The sequence below is a fragment of the Coregonus clupeaformis genome, chromosome 18 (assembly GCF_020615455.1).
Source record: "Coregonus clupeaformis isolate EN_2021a chromosome 18, ASM2061545v1, whole genome shotgun sequence".
NCBI classification, from domain to species: domain Eukaryota; kingdom Metazoa; phylum Chordata; class Actinopteri; order Salmoniformes; family Salmonidae; genus Coregonus; species Coregonus clupeaformis.
This window is the reverse complement of record NC_059209.1, coordinates 3120546-3138414: the sequence shown is the minus strand read 5'-3', so window position 1 is coordinate 3138414 and position 17869 is coordinate 3120546. Positions and strand designations below refer to the sequence as shown.

Here is a 17869-nt window from a genome sequence, read left to right as displayed (position 1 = left end):
TGAGACATCCCGTGGTTTTACTATCTGCAGGAAGTCAGCTGTATGGAAACTTGCAGGAAGGGAGCACATTATAGTGTGAACTGTGACAAAACACAGTTATACGGTTGAGTCCTCGTGCTATCAACCTCAATCTATCTTAATCTGCACAGACAAACCAATCGCCTTTTACACTATGTTCCGTCCCAGTTTCCACCTCTCTTTTATTTTTTATTTATTTATTTTATTTCACCTTTATTTAACCAGGTAAGCCTGTTGAGAACAAGTTCTCATTTACAACTGCAACCTGGCCAAGATAAAGCAAAGCAGTGTGATAAAAACAACAACACAGAGTTACATATGGGGTAAACAAAACATAAAGTGAAAAATACAACAAAAAATATATATACAGTGTGTGCGAATGTAGTAAGTTATGGAGGTAAGGCAGTAAGTAGGCCATAGTGCAAAATAGTTACAATTTCGTAAAACACTGGAATGATAGATGTGCAAAAGATGATGTGCAAATAGAGATACTGGGGTGCAAATTAGCAAAATAAATAACAATATGGGGATGAGGTAGTTGGGTGGGCTAATTTCAGATGGGCTGTGTACAGGTGCAGTGATCGGTAAGTTACTCTGACAACTGGCGCTTAAAGTTAGTGAGGGAGATAAGAGTCTCCAGCTTCAGAGATTTTTGCAGTTCGTTCCAGTCATTGGCAGCAGAGAACTGGAAGGAATGGCGGCCAAAGGAGGTGTTGGCTTTGGGGATGTCCAGTGAGATATAGCTTCTGGAGCACAGACTACGGGTGGGTGTGGCTATGGTGACCAGTGAGCAAAGATAAGACAGGTATTTGCCTAGCAGTGATTTACAGATGACCTGGAGCCAGTGGGTTTGGCGACGAATATGTAGTGAGGGCCAGCCAACAAGAGCGTACAGGTCACAATGGTGGGTAGTATATGGGGCTTTTGTGACAAAACGGGTGGCACTGTGATAGACTACATCCAATTTGCTGAGTAGAGTGTTGGAGGCTATTTTGTAAATGACATCGCCGAAGTCAAGGATCGGTACGGTAGTAATTTTTACGAGGGCATGTTTAACAGAAGGAGGCTTTGTTGCGAAATAGGAAGCCGATTCTAGATCTAACTTTTGATTGGAGATGCTTAATGTGAGTCTGGAAGGAGAGTTTACAGTCTAACCAGACACCTAGGTATTTGTAGTTGTCCACATACTCTAGGTCAGACTCGCCGAGAGTAGTGATTCTAGTCGGGTGGGCAGGTGCAAGCAGCGTTCGGTTGAAGAGCATGCATTTAGTTTTACTAGTGTTTAAGAGCAGTTGGAGGCTACGGAAGGAGTGTTGTATGGCGTTGAAGCTCGTTTGGAGGTTTGTTAACACAGTGTCCAATGAAGGGCCAGATGTATACAAAATGGTGTCGTCCGCATAGAGGTGGATCCGAGCGTCACCAGCAGCAAGAGCGACATCATTGATATACACAGAGAATAGAGTCGGTCCGAGAATTTAACCCTGTGGCACGCCCATAGAGACGGCCAGAGGTCCAGACAACAGGCCCTCCGATTTGACACATTGAACTCTATCTGAGAAGTAGTTGGTGAACCAGGCGAGGCAGTCATTAGAGAAATCAAGGCTATTTAGTCTGCCAATAAGAATGCGGTGGTTGACAGAGTCGAAAGCCTTGGCCAGGTCGATGAAGACCGTTGCGCAGTTCTGGCTTTTATCGATCGCGTTTATAATATCGTTTAGGACCTTGAGCGTGGCTGAGGTGCACCCATGACCAGCTCGGAAACCGGATTGCATAGTGGAGAAGGTACGGTGGGATTCGAAATGGTCGGTGATCTGTTTGTTAACTTGGCTTTCAAATACTTTCGAAAGGCAGGGCAGGATGGATATAGGTCTATAACAGTTTGGATCTAGAGTGTCACCCCCTTTGAAGAGGGGGATGACCGCGGCAGCTTTCCTATCTCTGGGGATCTCAGACGTTATGAAAGAGAGGTTGAACAGGCTAGTAATAGGGGTTGCGACAATTTCGGCGGCTAATTTTAGAAAGAAAGGGTCCAGATTGTCTAGCCCAGCTGATTTGTAGGGATCCAGATTTTTTAGCTCTTTCAGAACATCAGCTGTCTGAATTTGTGTGAAGGAGAAGCGGGATGGGGGGGCATGGGCAGGTTGCAGCGGAGGGTGCAGAGCTGGTGGCCGGGGTAGTGGTAGCCAGGTGGAAAGCATGACCAGCCGTAGCAAAATGCTTGTTGAAATTCTCGATTATTGTAGATTTATCGGTGGTGACAGTGTTTCCTAGCCTCAGTGCAGTGGGCAGTTGGGAGGAGGTGCTCTTATTGTCCATGGACTTTACAGTGTCCCAAAACGTTTTGGAGTTAGTGCTACAGGATGCAAATTTCTGTTTGAAAAAGCTAGCTTTGCTTTCCTAACTGATTGTATATATTGGTTCCTGACTTCCCTAAAAAGTTGCATATCGCGGGGGCTGTTCGATGCTAATGCAGTACGCCAAAGGATGTTTTTGTGCTGGTCAAGGGCAGTCAAGTCTGAGGAAAACCAGGGGCTATATCTGTTCTTAGTTCTGAATTTTTTGAATGGGGCATGCTTATTTAAGATTGAGAGGAAAGCACTTTTAAAAGAACAACCAGGCATCCTCTACTGACGGAATGAGGTCAATATCCATCCAGGATATCCGGGCCAGGTCAATTAGAAAGGCCTGCTCGCTAAAGTGTTTTAGGGAGCGTTTGACAGTGATGAGGGGTGGTCGTTTGATCACGGACCCATTACGGACACAGGCAATAAGGCAGTGATCGCTGAGATCCTGGTTGAACACAGCGGAAGTGTATTTAGAGGGTAAATTTGTCAGGATGATATCTATGAGGGTGCCCATGTTTACAGATTTAGGGTTGTACCTGGTAGGTCCGTTGATCATTTGTGTGAGATTGAGGGCATCTAGTTTAGATTGTAGGTTGGCCGGGGTGTTAAGCATATCCCAGTTTAGGTCACCAAGCAATACGAACTCTGAGGATAGATGGGGGGCAATCAGTTCACATATGGTGTCCAGGGCACAGCTCGGGGCTGAGGGGGGTCTGTAGCAAGCGGCAACAGTGAGAGACTTATTTCTGGAAAGGTGGATTTTTAGAAGTAGAAGCTCAAACTGTTTGGGCACAGACCTGGATAGTACGATAGAGCTCTGCAGGCTATCTCTACAGTAGATTGCAACCCCACCCCATTTGGCAGTTCTATCAAGACGGAAAATGTTGTAGTTGGGGATGGACATTTCTGAATTTTTGGTGGCCTTCCTAAGCCAGGATTCAGATTCTCTGCTAACTGCCACGAAGACAAAGAGGTTGTACATTCTATAAAAGCCGAGAGCCAAGCCTAACTCTAACCCTGTTCGTTGGGCTTTTAACTCTGCACTGTTGAGTGGATTGTTAACCGCTCCATTTTTCCAAATCTTATAATAAAGTTGTTTGAAGAATCTACAGTCTCTCTCTTCCTTTTGGTTAGGATTTCCACCACATTCCTGACTACTGCCAAGGTTTGGTGGTCTTTCTGGTGCTTATAGCTGCCGAAGCGTCACCCAGATGGGTGCTACACTTCAGTAGTGGACTATCCAGCCTACCTGCAGAGGAGGAGGCGACAACGTCTGAGGTGCCTGATGAAGAGCTTCGGGCCTGTCTAAGTAACTGACTGACTTTGTGCCATTTAAGCTCCTTCCGCTTAAACTAGTGCTCAGCCTTTCTGAACTGCCTGGATGAACAACACCTTAACATCTGAAGCTGTGGAGTGGAAGATCATCGCCCAAGACCTGCCAGATCTACATTTGTTTTGTTCGTTTTAAAAGCGTCTTTGAGATTGTCTTCGTAATGAAAAGCTCTTTATAAAATAAATCTATTATTATTCTTATTACTGTATGTTTGGGATGATGAGAGATCACTTAAACCACATGAGGGAGAAAACAGACACACACACACACTCACTATCTCACTCACCAGCTGCACCACAGTCACAGCAGATTTCGTTGCCAGGCATCCGTAGCACGTCTTCTATGATGGCTTTGGTCAGGTCATCCAGAGTGTCCTCTCCTCCTGTACTCTGCTCCCCGCGGAACGCCTTGTTCAGTGCCTCCTCTTTACTGTTGGTCAGCACCGATATCCAGCTGCACACACACACACATATACAGTACCAGTCAAAAGGTTGGACACAACTACTCATTCAAGGGTTTTTCTTTATTTCTACAATTTTACTATGTTTTTGCCAAGAGTGTGCAAAGCTGTCATCAAGGCAAAGGGTGGCTATTTGAAGAAGCTCAAATATAAAATATATTTTGATTTGTTTAACACTTTCTGGGTTACTACATGATTCAATATGTGTTATTTAATAGTTTTGATGTCTTCACTATTATTCTACAATGTACAAAATAGTAAAAATAAAGAAAAACCCTTGAATGAGTAGGTGTGTCCAAACTTTTGACTGGTAGTGTATATACTGTATACAGTGACACCCTTGATAAAGATGAGCAAAAAGTACTGCATAAAATAAATAATTCAAATACTGAGCTATATTGTATGCTCAAAAAATGGGGACATTATATTATTCTACACTAATACAATTGCTCAGAGAAAGAGATTTTGTTTAACAAGTAATACATTTTCTTCTCAAAAAGAATACATTTTCAATACATTTCAATAATTCCCCTTGTGAGGATAATGGCACTGAGCCTTTTTCTAAAATGTTTTATGACATTGGAGAACACATTGGGAGGGGTCTTAGACCATTCCTTCTTTCTTTTTGTGGCCAATTAATAATTTCCTTGTGGATTTTAATGTGTGCTTGGGGTTATTATCTTGCTGATGATCCACTTGCGGCCAAGTTTCAACCTCTTGGCAGAGGCAACCAGGTTTTTAGCTAAAATGTCCTGGTACTGGGTAAAGTTCATGATGCCGTTGACCTTAACAAGGGCCCCAGGACCAGTGGAAGCAAAACAGTCCCATATCATCAAAGATTCCCCACCATATTTTACAGACATTCAGCTGTATACACACACACACAAACACAAACACACCATATAGTTGGCTATCTTACATCACAAACTCTTGTTCATCTTCAGCCTGGAAATGATATGTGCGATTATCTGTAAAAGAGAAATGACAGACATCCAGTACCTTAGTGCATAGCTAGTATTACTAGAGTAGAATGACTAGAAGTAAAAACACTAACTGTGGGAGCCCGTTTTTTTACACACACAAAAAAACAAAGGGCTTCTCCCTCACTGTCTCGGAGCCTGGGCTCGGTGAAACACATAAAATACTTCCAAATACTTGAACATTGAGGTGTGTGCCGTGTTTTGGTATAGTGGTAGTGCTACAGGGGTTCCATCCCTGGGTCAGTCCTTCACACTTTCACTTTATATTTTAAAGTATTTTTATTTATTCAGACAGTAGGATATATAATTGTCTTACGTCAGATACCGCGACGTCTGCAATGATTTGTCTCATATCTCGCAAAGAGTAATGGTATAGATCAAAAGATGTCCGGCTACAATGTAGTCATAACATTCAAAAATATATCCTCGGTTGTAATGACACTTGGTCATAGCTAAATATACAAGACTGAATCCGTAGGTTTTTTTCAATGTATTGCCACATTTAACCCTAACCCCGTCGATGAGGCTGGGGGCGTAGTCCACGATCAGCTCCTTCGTTTTGTTGACGCTGAGGAAGATGTTATTTTAAATACTCTCCGACTGTCTATTTATTATTTGAGTGTGTGTCTGTCTGCACATGTTTCATAGCGAGTCAAGCGAGAGAGCAGGAATTCCAGAAATGATTAAATATGTTTTCATTTTCTGTGGCATATGCATAATATTCAAATTAGCAGCATGACGCCGTTACATAGGCAGTGCAGCAGAGGCGGGCCGTTGCCTAGCAACCACAGCAAACAAATGTATCATGTGCAGCATTCAATGCAGTCACTTATAAAGGATGACAATAGGTAGCTACTTTCAGCAGACAGAAGGGTGATTCAGGTCAGATTTGAGCATTTTTACAAACTGGATTAAACGTACAATTCAAATTAAATCAAATCAAATCAAAATGTATTTGCCACTTGTGCCGAATACAACAGGTGTAGACCTTAGTGAAATGCTTACTTACAAGCCCTTAGCCAAAATGCAGTTTTAAGAAAGATATGTGTTAAGTAAAAAATAGATAGGTAAAAAATAACAAATAATTAAAGAGCAGCACTAAACTAAAATAACAGTAGGGAGGCTATATACAGGGGGTACCGGTACAGAGTCAATGTGCGGGGGCATCGGTTAGTCGAGGTAATTGAAGTAATATGTACATGTGGGTAGAGTTAAAGTGACAATGCATAAGTAAAAAACAGAGTAGCAGCAACGTAAAAGAGGGGGTGGGGTGTGGGGGACAATGCAAATAGTCCGGGTAGCCATGATTAGCTTTTCAGGAGTCTTATGGCTTGGGGGTAGAAGCTGTTAAGAAGCCTTTTGGACCTAGACATGGCGCTCCGGTAACGCTTGCCATGCGTTAGTAGAGAGAACAGTCTATGACTAGGGTGGCTGTTGTCTTTGACAATTTTTAGGGCCTTCCTCTGACACCACCTGGTATAGAGGTCCTGGATGGCAGGAAGCTTGGCCCCAGTCATGTACTGGGCCGTACGCACTACCCTCTGTAGTGCCTTGCGGCCGGAGGCCGAGCAGTTGCTATATCAGGCAGTGATGCAACCAGTCAGGATGCTCTCGATGGTGCAGCTGTATAACTTTTGAGGATCTGAGGACCCATGCCAAATCTTTTCAGTCTGCTGAGGTGGAATAGGCATTGTCGTGCCCTCTTCACGACTGTCTTGGTGTGTTTAGACCATGATAGTTTGTTGGTGATGTGGACACCAAGGAACCTCAAGCTCTCAACCTGTTCCACTACAGCCCCGTCGATGAGAATGCTCAGTCCTCTTTTTTTTCCTGTAGTCCACAATCATCTCATTTGTCTTGATCACGTTGAGGGAGAGGTTCTTATCCTGGCACAAGACGGCCAGGTCTCTGACCTCCTCCCTATAGGCTGTCTCATCATTGTCGGTGATCAGGCCTACCACTGTTGTGTCGTCTGCAAACTTAATGATGGTGTTAGAGTCGTGCCTGGCCATGCAGTCATGGGTGAACAGGGAGTACAGGAGGGGACTGAGCAAGCACCCCTGAGGGGCCCCCGTTTTGAGGATCAGCGTGGCAGATGTGTTGTTACCTACCCTTACCACCTGGGGGCGGCCAGTCAGGAAATCCAGGATCCAGTTGCAGAGGGAGGTGTTTAGTGCCAGGGTCCTTAGCTTAGTGATGAGCTTTGAGGGCACTATGGTGTTGAACGCTGAGCTGTAGTCAATGAATAGCATTCTCACGTAGGTGTTCCTCTTGTCCAGGTGGGAAAGGGCAGTGTGGAGTGCAGTAGAGATTGCATAATCTGTTGGGGCGGTATACAAATTGGAGTGGGTCTAGGGTTTCTGGGATAATGGTGTTGATGTGAGCCATGACCAGCCTTTCAAAGCACTTCATGGCTACAGACGTGAGTGCTATGGGTCGGTAGTCAATTAGGCAGGTTATCCTAATGTTCTTGGGCACAGGGACTATGGTGGTCTGCTTGAAACATGTTGTTATTACAGACTCAGTCAGGGACATGTTGAAAATGTCAGTGAAGACACATGCCAGTCGGAGTACATGACCTGGTAATCCGTCTGGCCCTGCAGCCTTGTGAATGTTGACCTGCTTAAAAGTATTACTCACATCGGCTACGGACAGCATGATCACATAGTCATCCGGAACAGCTGATGCTCTCATGCGTGCTTCAGTGTTGCTTGCCTCGAAGCGAGCATAGATGTGATTTAGTTTCTCTGGTAGGCTTGTGTCACTGGGCAGCTCGCGGCTGTGCATCCCTTTGTAGTCTGTAATAGTTTGCAATCCCTGCCACATCCGACGAGCATCGGAGCTGGTGTAGTACGATTCAATCTTAGTCCTGTATTGACTCTTTGCCTGTTTGATGGTTCATCGGAGGGCATGGCAGGATTTCTTATAAGCGTCCGAGTTAGAGTCTATATAGAAATATACACAGACCGCCACCCCTTGTCTTACCGGAGTCAGCCGTTCTATCCTGCCGATGTAGCATATATTCCGCCAGCTGTATTTTATCCATGTCGTCGTTCAGCCACGACTCGGTGAAACGTAAGATATTACAGTTTTAATCTCCCATTGGTAGGATATCCTTGATCTTAGGTCGTCCATTTTGTTTTCAAATGATTGTACGTTGGCTGATAGGATTGATGGAAGAGGCAGATTACTCGCTCGCTGTCGGATCCTTATAAGGCACCCCGACCTACGTCCACGATATTTCCGTCTCTTTCTCATGCGAATGAAGGGGATTTGGGCCTTGTCGGGTGTCTGTAGAATATCTTCGTCCAATACGAGGTGAGTAATCGCTGTCCTGATATCCAGAAGCTCTTTTTGGTCATAAGAGACAGTGGCAGAAACATTATGTACAGAATAAATTACAAATAACGCGAAAAAACACACATAATAGCACAATTGGTTAGAGGGCCATAAAACGGCAGCCATCTCCTCTGGCGCCATCTCACAGTGCATTATGGGTTCTGCACAGACCGTGTTACAGCATCAAAGGGAGTAGGGAGGAGATGGAGACAGTCAGTGCTTAATTTGTAAATTAGGAGGTACAGGAACAAAAAGTGAGCCAAGAGGGGGGTCACCTGGGGGCTCTGAGGTACCGGAACGCATTCAAAAAGAAATCACCTTTATAATAAAGCATTTAATGCATATCATATCTTTTGAGTAGTGGCATAGAGCAGTAGAGTAGAGGCACTTACAGAAGTTGCACACATGGAGATTTTTTTTTTAAGCCTACAGTGCCTTCGGAAAGTATTCAGACCCCTTGACTTTTTCCCCATTTTGTTACGTTACAGCCTTATTCTAAAATTGATAAAAATATATATAATCCTCAGCAATCTACACACAATACCCCATAATGACAAAGCAATAACAGGTTTTTAGAAATTTTAGCAAATGTATTAAAAATAAAAAACAGAAATACCTTATTTATAAAAGTATTCAGACCCTTTGCTATGAGACTCAAAATGGATCTCAGGTGCATCCTGTTTCCATTGATCATCCTTGAGATGTATAACTTGATTGGAGTCCACCTGGGGTCAATTCAATTGATTGGACATGATTTGGAAAGGTACAGAGCTCTCTATATCAGGTCCCACAGTTGACAGTGCATGTCAGAGCAAAAACCAAGCCATGAGGTGGAAGGAATTGTCCGTAGAGCTCCGAGACAGGATTTTGTCGAGGCACAGATCTGGGGAAGGGTACCCAAAAATATATGCAGCATTGAAGGTCCCCAAGAACACAGTGGCCTCCATCATTGTTAAATGGAAGAAGTTTGGAACCACCAAGGCTCTTCCTAGAGCTGCCAGGCCAAACTGAGCAATCAGGGGGAGAAGGGCCTTGGTCAGGAAGGTGACCAAGAACCCAATGGTCACTCTGACAGAGCTCTAGAGTTCCTCTGTGGAGATGGGAGAACCTTCCAGAAGGACAACCATCTCTGCAGCACTCCACCAATCAGGTCTTTATGGTAGAGTGGCCGGACGGAAGTCACTTCTCAATAAAAGGTACATGACAGCCCGCTTGGAGTTTGCCAAAAGGCACCTAAAGACTCTCAGACCATGAGAAACAAGATTCTCTGGTCTGATGAAACCAAGATTGAACTCTTTGGCCTGAATGCCAAGCGTAAAGTCTGGAGGAAACCTGGCACCATCCCTAAGGTGAAGCATCGTGTTGGCAACATCATGCTGTGGGGATGTTTTTCAGCGGCAGGGACTGGGAGACTAGTCAGGATCGAGGCAAAGATGAACGGAGCAAAGTACAGAGATGTATTATTAAAGCGGTTATGACAGTTATTTTATTTTCTTCACGGTCTTCATCCATAATCGTCTATTAAAAGATTATACAATTACCGAGCCAGCCCTACATGTGGTAGAGTTGGTGGTACCATTCAGCCAAACTCAGGCACCAGACCTTCACTTTCAACTCTACTAATCTCCCGTGGACCGATTCTGCGTGTAGATCAAGAGAATCTGCCAGGGACTGAATGGGATGCGTGAGGTCCGAGCAGCATTAGTTCAGTGGGGTGGAGACTTAGTTTGTGCTGGAACTCTCAATTTCTAACACGTATGAACACAGAAGTTAATCACGCAGCTGACCAAATTACACAAGATTTTACTTCATGGCTAACAGAGATTACAACTCTTCTAATCTCATCTACCCCTCTCACTTGTAAGACTCCCTCACGCCACTGCTACCAAGAAACAGTAAAAACTAAGGAATGATGTTCTCCTTCAAAAAACTTGATGTGCGTTATAATTAGCTATGATTAGGAGGTGCACTATGATTAGCTATTGAGCTATGATTATTTAGCTAAGATTTTGACAACTATTACTGCATTCTATCAGGCTCAGCTCAAGTATGTGAAAGTATTTTACATATACAGTATTCGACCCAGGTCTGGTGCAGACGGCCGATTCCATTCCAATACAGTCAATTATGAATAAAAGTGTCTGCTAAGTTATCATCATCATTATATGATATTATACTAAATATATTATCATATATTATACATTATATTATTCTTATATGATATTATAGAGAATGAAACCCCACCTCTTTAAGGAATACCTGGGATAGGATGAAGTAATCCGTCTAGCCCCCCCAAATAAAAAAATAAAAAAAATTGGGTAAAGTGGTTAACCCACTGGCTATAGGGTGAATGCACCAATTTGTAAGTCGCTCTGGATAAGAGCATCTGCTAAATGACTTAAATGTAAATGTAATTATAGGAACTCACGGGAGATGAGGTCGAAGCACTTCTTGTCCTCCCCACTGGGTTTGACCTGGCAGGTCAGTAGGTTCAGTCTCACCGGCTGTCTGTTAGACTAGATGAGAGAAATAACATATGAAATAGGTGAAGAAATGAAAGGATGAATTAATCAGCCAGTTGTTGATCAGTATGTTGAAAAGATTTGACGTTTATTTTTTATTTAATTATTTTTTTTAGGGGGTAGATCAGCTTTAATATTGCAGACAGATTGTAACTTCCATCAATGTAATTGTCTGCATCACTTCCAATCCCGCATGTTTTTTTCTCGCATATATATATATATATATATATATATATATATATATATATATATATATATATATACATACAGTGGGGAGAACAAGTATTTGATACACTGCCGATTTTGCAGGTTTTCCTACTTACAAAGCATGTAGAGGTCTGTCATTTCTATCATAGGTACACTTCGACAGTGAGAGACGGAATCTAAAACAAAAATCCAGAAAATCACATTGTATGATTTTTAAGTAATTAATTTGCATTTTATTGCATGACATAAGTATTTGATATATCAGAAAAGCAGAACTTAATATTTGGTACAGAAACCTTTGTTTGCAATTACAGAGATCATACGTTTCCTGTAGGTCTTGACCAGGTTTGCACACACTACAGCAGGGATTTTGGCCCACTCCTCCATACAGACCTTCTCCAGATCCTTCAGGATTCGGGGCTGTCGCTGGGCAATACGGACTTCCAGCTCCCTCCAAAGATGTTCTATTGGGTTCAGGTCTGGAGACTGGCTAGGCCACTCCAGGACCTTGAGATGCTTCTTACGGAGCCACTCCTTAGTTGCCCTGGCTGTGTGTTTCGGGTCGTTGTCATGCTGGAAGACCCAGCCCCGACCCATCTTCAATGCTCTTGCTGAGGGAAGGAGGTTGTTGGTCAAGATCTCGCGATACATGGCCCCATCCATCCTCTCCTCAATACGGTGCAGTCGTCCTGTCCCCTTTGCAGAAAAGCATCCCCAAAGAATGATGTTTCCACCTCCATGCTTCATGGTTGGGATGGTGTTCTTGGGGTTGTACTCATCCTTCTTCTTCCTCCAAACACGACGAGTGGAGTTTAGACCAAAAAGCTCTATTTTTGTCTCATCAGACCACATGACCTTCTCCCATTCCTCCTCTGGATCATCCAGATGGTCTTTGGCAAACATCAGACGGGCCTGGACATGCGCTGGCTTGAGCAGGGGGACCTTGTGTGTGCTGCAGGATTTTAATCCATGTCGGCGTAGTGTGTTACTAATGGTTTTCTTTGAGACTGTGGTCCCAGCTCTCTTCAGGTCATTGACCAGGTCCTGCCGTGTAGTTCTGGGCTGATCCCTCACCTTCCTCATGATCATTGATGCCCCACGAGGTGAGATATTGCATGGAGCCCCAGACCGAGGGTGATTGACCATCATCTTGAACTTCTTCCATTTTCTAATAATTGCGCCAACAGTTGTTGCCTTCTCACCAAGCTGCTCGCCTATTGTCCTGTAGCCCATCCCAGCCTTGTGCAGGTCTACCATTTTATCCCTGATGTCCTTACACAGCTCTCTGGTCTTGGCCATTGTGGAGAGGTTGGAGTCTGTTTGATTGAGTGTGTGGACAGGTGTCTTTTATACAGGTAACGAGTTCAAACAGGTGCAGTTAATACAGGTAATGAGTGGAGAACAGGAGGGCTTCTTCAAGAAAAACTAACAGGTCTGTGAGAGCCGGAATTCTTTTCCTGCTTGGTAGGTGATCAAATACTTATGTCATGCAATAAAATGCTAATTAATTACTTAAAAATCATACAATGTGATTTTCTGGATTTTGTTTTAGATTCCGTCTCTCACAGTTGAAGTGTACCTATGATAAAAATGACAGACCTCTACATGCTTTGTAAGTAGGAAAACCTGCAAAATCGGCAGTGTATCAAATACTTGTTCTCCCCACTGTATATACATACATATCCTTTAAAAAAAAATATAATTCCCTTTATTACTTTCCAAACCCACCATCCCTTCCCTAATTGGAGTAAACTAGTGAACAACAATGCTTAGGCCTCTACTTCATGCTTATACATACTATATACATTTTATGGACACAGTCAATAATTATATTTTATTTGTTTTTACTCCTGAACTTCCTCCGATCATTTTCATGATGTCCATCTGGTATGCTTCTATGTGCCATATCTTTCTAACTGTGCTCTTTCACAAAAGCTGACAATATATAACCTATATACTTATTATGGACACAGATGTCTTTCACTAGTTATCTTGTTGTTATTAGTTGTTGTTATTAGTCCCATCCTTCAGCTCCATTATACACCTCCCATCTATCTCTTAACACCATACACGTGTGGCGCAGTGGTCTAAGGCACTGCATCGCAGTGCTAGCTGTGCCACTAGAGATCCTGGTTCGAATCCAGGCTCTGTCGTAGCCGGCCGCGACCGGGAGACCCATGGGGCGGCGCACAATTGGCCCAGCGTCGTCCAGGGTAGCAGAGGGAATGGACGGTAGGGATGTAGCTCAGTTGGTAGAGCATGGCGTTTGCAACACCAGGGTTGTGGGTTTGTTTCCCACGGGGGGCCAAAATAAAAAATAAAATAGTAGCTTAGTGGGTAAGAGCGTTGTGCCAGTAACTGAAAGGTCGCTGGTTCAAATCCCCGAGCCGAGTAGGTGAAAAATCTGTCGATGTGCCCTTAAGCAAGGCACTTAACCCTAATTGCTCCTGTAAGTCACTCTGGATAAGAGCGTCTGCTAAATGACTAAAATGTAAATGTACATATTGGATTTGTATTTGCCATATATTTTTCAACTGTACTGTGATGTTTTACAAAGGTTCTGAACCTTTCTATTCTCATTGTTTCTACAGTTTGTGAATTGAAAATAAACATTTTTGCTAAAAGTATTATTATATTAATGATCGATTGACTATGACTTTTCAGATCACCCAGTAGTGCTATCTGCAGGGTCAGCTCCATGCAAATATTGCAATCCTTCAGCCATTCCTGGACCTGTGTCCAGAAACAAGCTACAAATGGACAGTACCAAAACAAATTATCTAATGATTCTGTCTCTTCACAGCCAAATCTGCAGAGCTGGGAAGATTGTATCCCCCATACAAATAACATTCTATTGGTAGCAAGAATTTTATATAATAATTTAAATTGAAAACGTTTTGAATTCGCCGTCGTTTTGCATATCAGTTCATAAACACTATGCCATGGGATCGGTACGTCAAAAATCTATTCCCAACTATTTTGCAATCTATATGGGATGGCTGTCAATCTTTTGGTCCTTAAATTAAACTGGTAAACTTTTTTATTTACCACAATTTTCTTTACCCAATTATGTTCTTTAATGCAAGGCCGACAGACAAGTTCCTTACTTTTTCCTCCTTCCAATTTCCTCTTCCATTTTTGCGGTAATGCTGCAATTATTTGGTTGTAATTTGGGGTAGAGCAGACATTTCCATTTGTTTTTGTTAGCTGCATGTGCGACATAACTCCACCATTCCTACCGATAATATCATTTACAAAGATTATACATTTATTTTATTTTTTCTAAAAAAAGAACGGTTTTTTATCAATTAGTATATTTGAGTTTATATGTGTTGCAATATTTGTTCTGTCATTTCTGGAGGATTAAATTGAAATTGCAACCAACTTTCTATGGCTTGTTTTAGAAATAGTGATATTTGGGAGATGATTTCCTTTTCAAATACCTGAAAGTGAGGGGTTGTAATCTGAATAAAGGGAAAAAGTCCCTTCTTGAACATTGGGTGAGACAATTTTACTAGTTTGCTAGAGAATCAGTTCGGATTTAAGTATAATATTTGTATGACTGAAGCTTTTAGTGATAGGTCTAATGCTTTAATATTTAATAATTTCTGTCCTCCGAATTCATATTCATTATATAAATAGGCCCGTTTAATTTTGTCTGTCTTGCCGTTCCAAATAAAATGGAATATTTTTTTCTCATAGAATTAAAAAAACTGTTCGCTAGGCGTAGGCAAAACCATAAGCAATTAGGTAAACTGGGATAATACTAAAGAGTTAATCAGGGTGATTTTTCCACAAATTGACAGGTATTTACCTTTCCATGGTAGCAAGATCTTATATATTTTTGCGAACTTTCTATTAAAATGTATTGGAGTGACATCATTTATTTCATTTGGGATATGTATTCCGAGTATATCCACATCACCATCAGACCATTTTATTGGTAAACTACAAGTTAATGTAAAAATTGTATTTTTTAGTGATCCAATACGTAATATAGTACATTTATCATAATTTGGTTGTAATCCAGAGAGGTTAGAAAATGTATCTAGATCCTCTATAGGGTTGTTGAGGGATTCTAGTTGTGGATTTAAAAGAAAACATGAATCATCAGCGTACAATGACACCTTTGTTTTTAAGCCCTGGATTTCTAATCCCATGATATTATTGTTGGATCTGATTTTAATAGCTAACATCTCGATGGAAATAATACATAGATATGCCGATAGTGGACAACCTTGTTTCACTCCTCTTGACAGTTTAAAACTTTCTGAGAAATAGCCATTATTTACTATTTTACACCTAGGGCTACTATACATGATTTTGACCCATTTTATAAGAGATTCTCCAAAATTGAAATGCTCCAGGCATTTATATATAAACCCCAGTCGTACTTTATCAAATGCCTTTTCAAAGTCTGCTATGAATAGCAGGCCTGGTTTCCCAGATTTTTCATAGTGTTCTATTGTTTCCAGCACTTGCCTTATATTATCTCCAATGTATCGCCCATGTCTGATTAGAATGAATAATGTCCGACAATACCTTTTAAATTCTATGCGCTATACATTTAGCTAGAATTTTTGCATCACAACACTGAAGTGTAAGGGGCCGCCAATTTTTTAAATGGACTGGATCTTTATATTTTCCACTTGTATCCTGTTTCAGTAATAATGAAATCAGACCTTCTTCTTGAGTGTCTGATAATCTACCATTTACATAGGAGTGGTTAAAACATGCTAATAACGGTCCTCTGAGTATATCAAAAAAGGTTTGGTATACCTCGACTGGTATGCCATCCAATCCTGGAGTTTTCCCGGACTTAAAGTCTTTAATTGCATCCAGAAGTTCCTCCTCTGTAATTTCACCTTCACATGAGTCTTTCTGTATGGCTGTTAATTTTACATTATCAATAGAAAAAAAATCTCTACAATTTGCTTCAGTTAGAGGAGATGGAGATGACTGAAATTAAAACATATGCTTAAAGTATACAGTCTGCTTTATTTTTATAATATATTACACTTGATCTTTCTTGAATAAGTTTCTCCATTTCTTTTTGTTTTTCCTCTAATTTATTCTGAGCCTCTATGTTACAGTTTTTATTGCTATCTATCTGTTCTGTTAGACCTTCTATTTCCTTTGTTAGTGTGGACTCTTTTGACCTAAATTGCTTTTGTTTTCGAGATGAGTACTGAATTGCATGGCCTCTAAAGGCACATTTAAAGGTATCCCATACAATAAGGGGATTTGCTGTACCTATGTTATGTCGGAAAAAATCTGTTATAAATTCCTCTATCCTAGTTAAAAACAAGTTATCATCCAATAAGCTTTGATTACATTGCCAATATCCTCGCCCACGTGGATTTTCAGTAAGAGTAATGTATATGCCAATTATATGATGATCCGACTGCATTCTGTCCCCTATCAACACTTTTTAAACTTTTGGTGCCAACGAGAATGACATAAGAAAGAAGTCAAGATGACTAGCTTGATTGAGTCTCCGCCATGTATATCTCACTAGATCAGGATATTTAAGCCTCCATGTATCTACTAGTTCTAATGTATCCATGACATTCACGATTTCCTTAAGAGCATGACGGTGATTGTTTGTAGTGTGATTTCCTTTACGGTCCATTGAGCTATTTAAAACAGTATTATAATCTCCCACCATAATAATAGAGTCTTGAATTGCTTGCAAGGTCGATATTTTATTATATATATTTTCAAAGAAGTGTGGATCATCATTATTTGGTCCGTAAAGGTTAATGAGACATATTTGTTTATGGTCCAATAACATATTTAAAATAATCCATCTACCTTGCGTATCTGTTTGGACAATTTGCACATTCGGATCGAAATTACTGTTAATTAATATCATCACCCCTTTTGAGTTTCTTTGCCCATGGGAGAAGTATATTTGCCACCCCATTCCTTTTTCCACGCAACTTCATCTAGAATTGTTGAATGGGTTTCCTGTAAACAATAGATATTATATTCCTTCTCTTTGAGCCATGTAAATATTGTTCCTCTTTTGTTATTATCTGCTAAGCCATTACAATTATAACTGGCTATACTTATTTCACCACATACCATAATGAGATACAAGTTTCAAATCTATTTGTCATTATATATGTTTGTAAATTTACCAATAGAAAATACCTTAGTGATTGAGTGTCCATATAGCTGTACCATGATATTTGCAATGTTACTAAATAACCCTCCAATTGTTCTCCACTAATTCCCCCGCAAAAACCTCTCCCCATCCCAAGTTGGGCCGTCATCCCAGTGATCAGCATACCACCCCTGTCCCCCCGGATCCCTATGCCCCCAAGGGGCCAGGACCCATCCATCGAAAACAGCACATAGTGCCACCCACAAAACAGAAGCAGGTCAACCGCCAAAGGCATTTCCAATGCTCTCACCTCAATATATTTGTATAGCAATTTAAAAATGTCTATTCAAATATCTTGCATATCTTATTTCCCATCATTATCAATTAATGTGCGTAATAATGTTGGCAGTTCATGCGTAGGATTTTAACCTATAACCCAAATTGTCATTGTATTACATTACATTTTTAACAAGCAACTACCACTTCAAGCAACTACCCCATGGGGTCGCTCAGGTGGGTGTCCAGGATATAGGGTTTGACATGTTGATAGAACCTT

General features: G+C 41.5%; 1 protein-coding gene across 4 annotated transcripts in view; it reads right to left on the bottom strand.

Moving 5' to 3' along the window:
* The window catches only part of asap1a (ArfGAP with SH3 domain, ankyrin repeat and PH domain 1a), a 210372-nt gene that overhangs the window by 44064 nt on the left and 148439 nt on the right, over positions 1–17869 (bottom strand). For all 4 annotated transcript variants that reach the window (XM_045226714.1, XM_045226717.1, XM_045226716.1 and 1 more), the window contains 3 exons: positions 10904–10991; positions 5076–5124; positions 3983–4149 (listed from right to left, as the gene is read on the bottom strand). In XM_045226714.1, coding sequence (XP_045082649.1) covers positions 3983–4149; positions 5076–5124; positions 10904–10991 — 304 coding nt within the window. The remainder of the gene's footprint in view (positions 1–3982; positions 4150–5075; positions 5125–10903; positions 10992–17869) is intronic.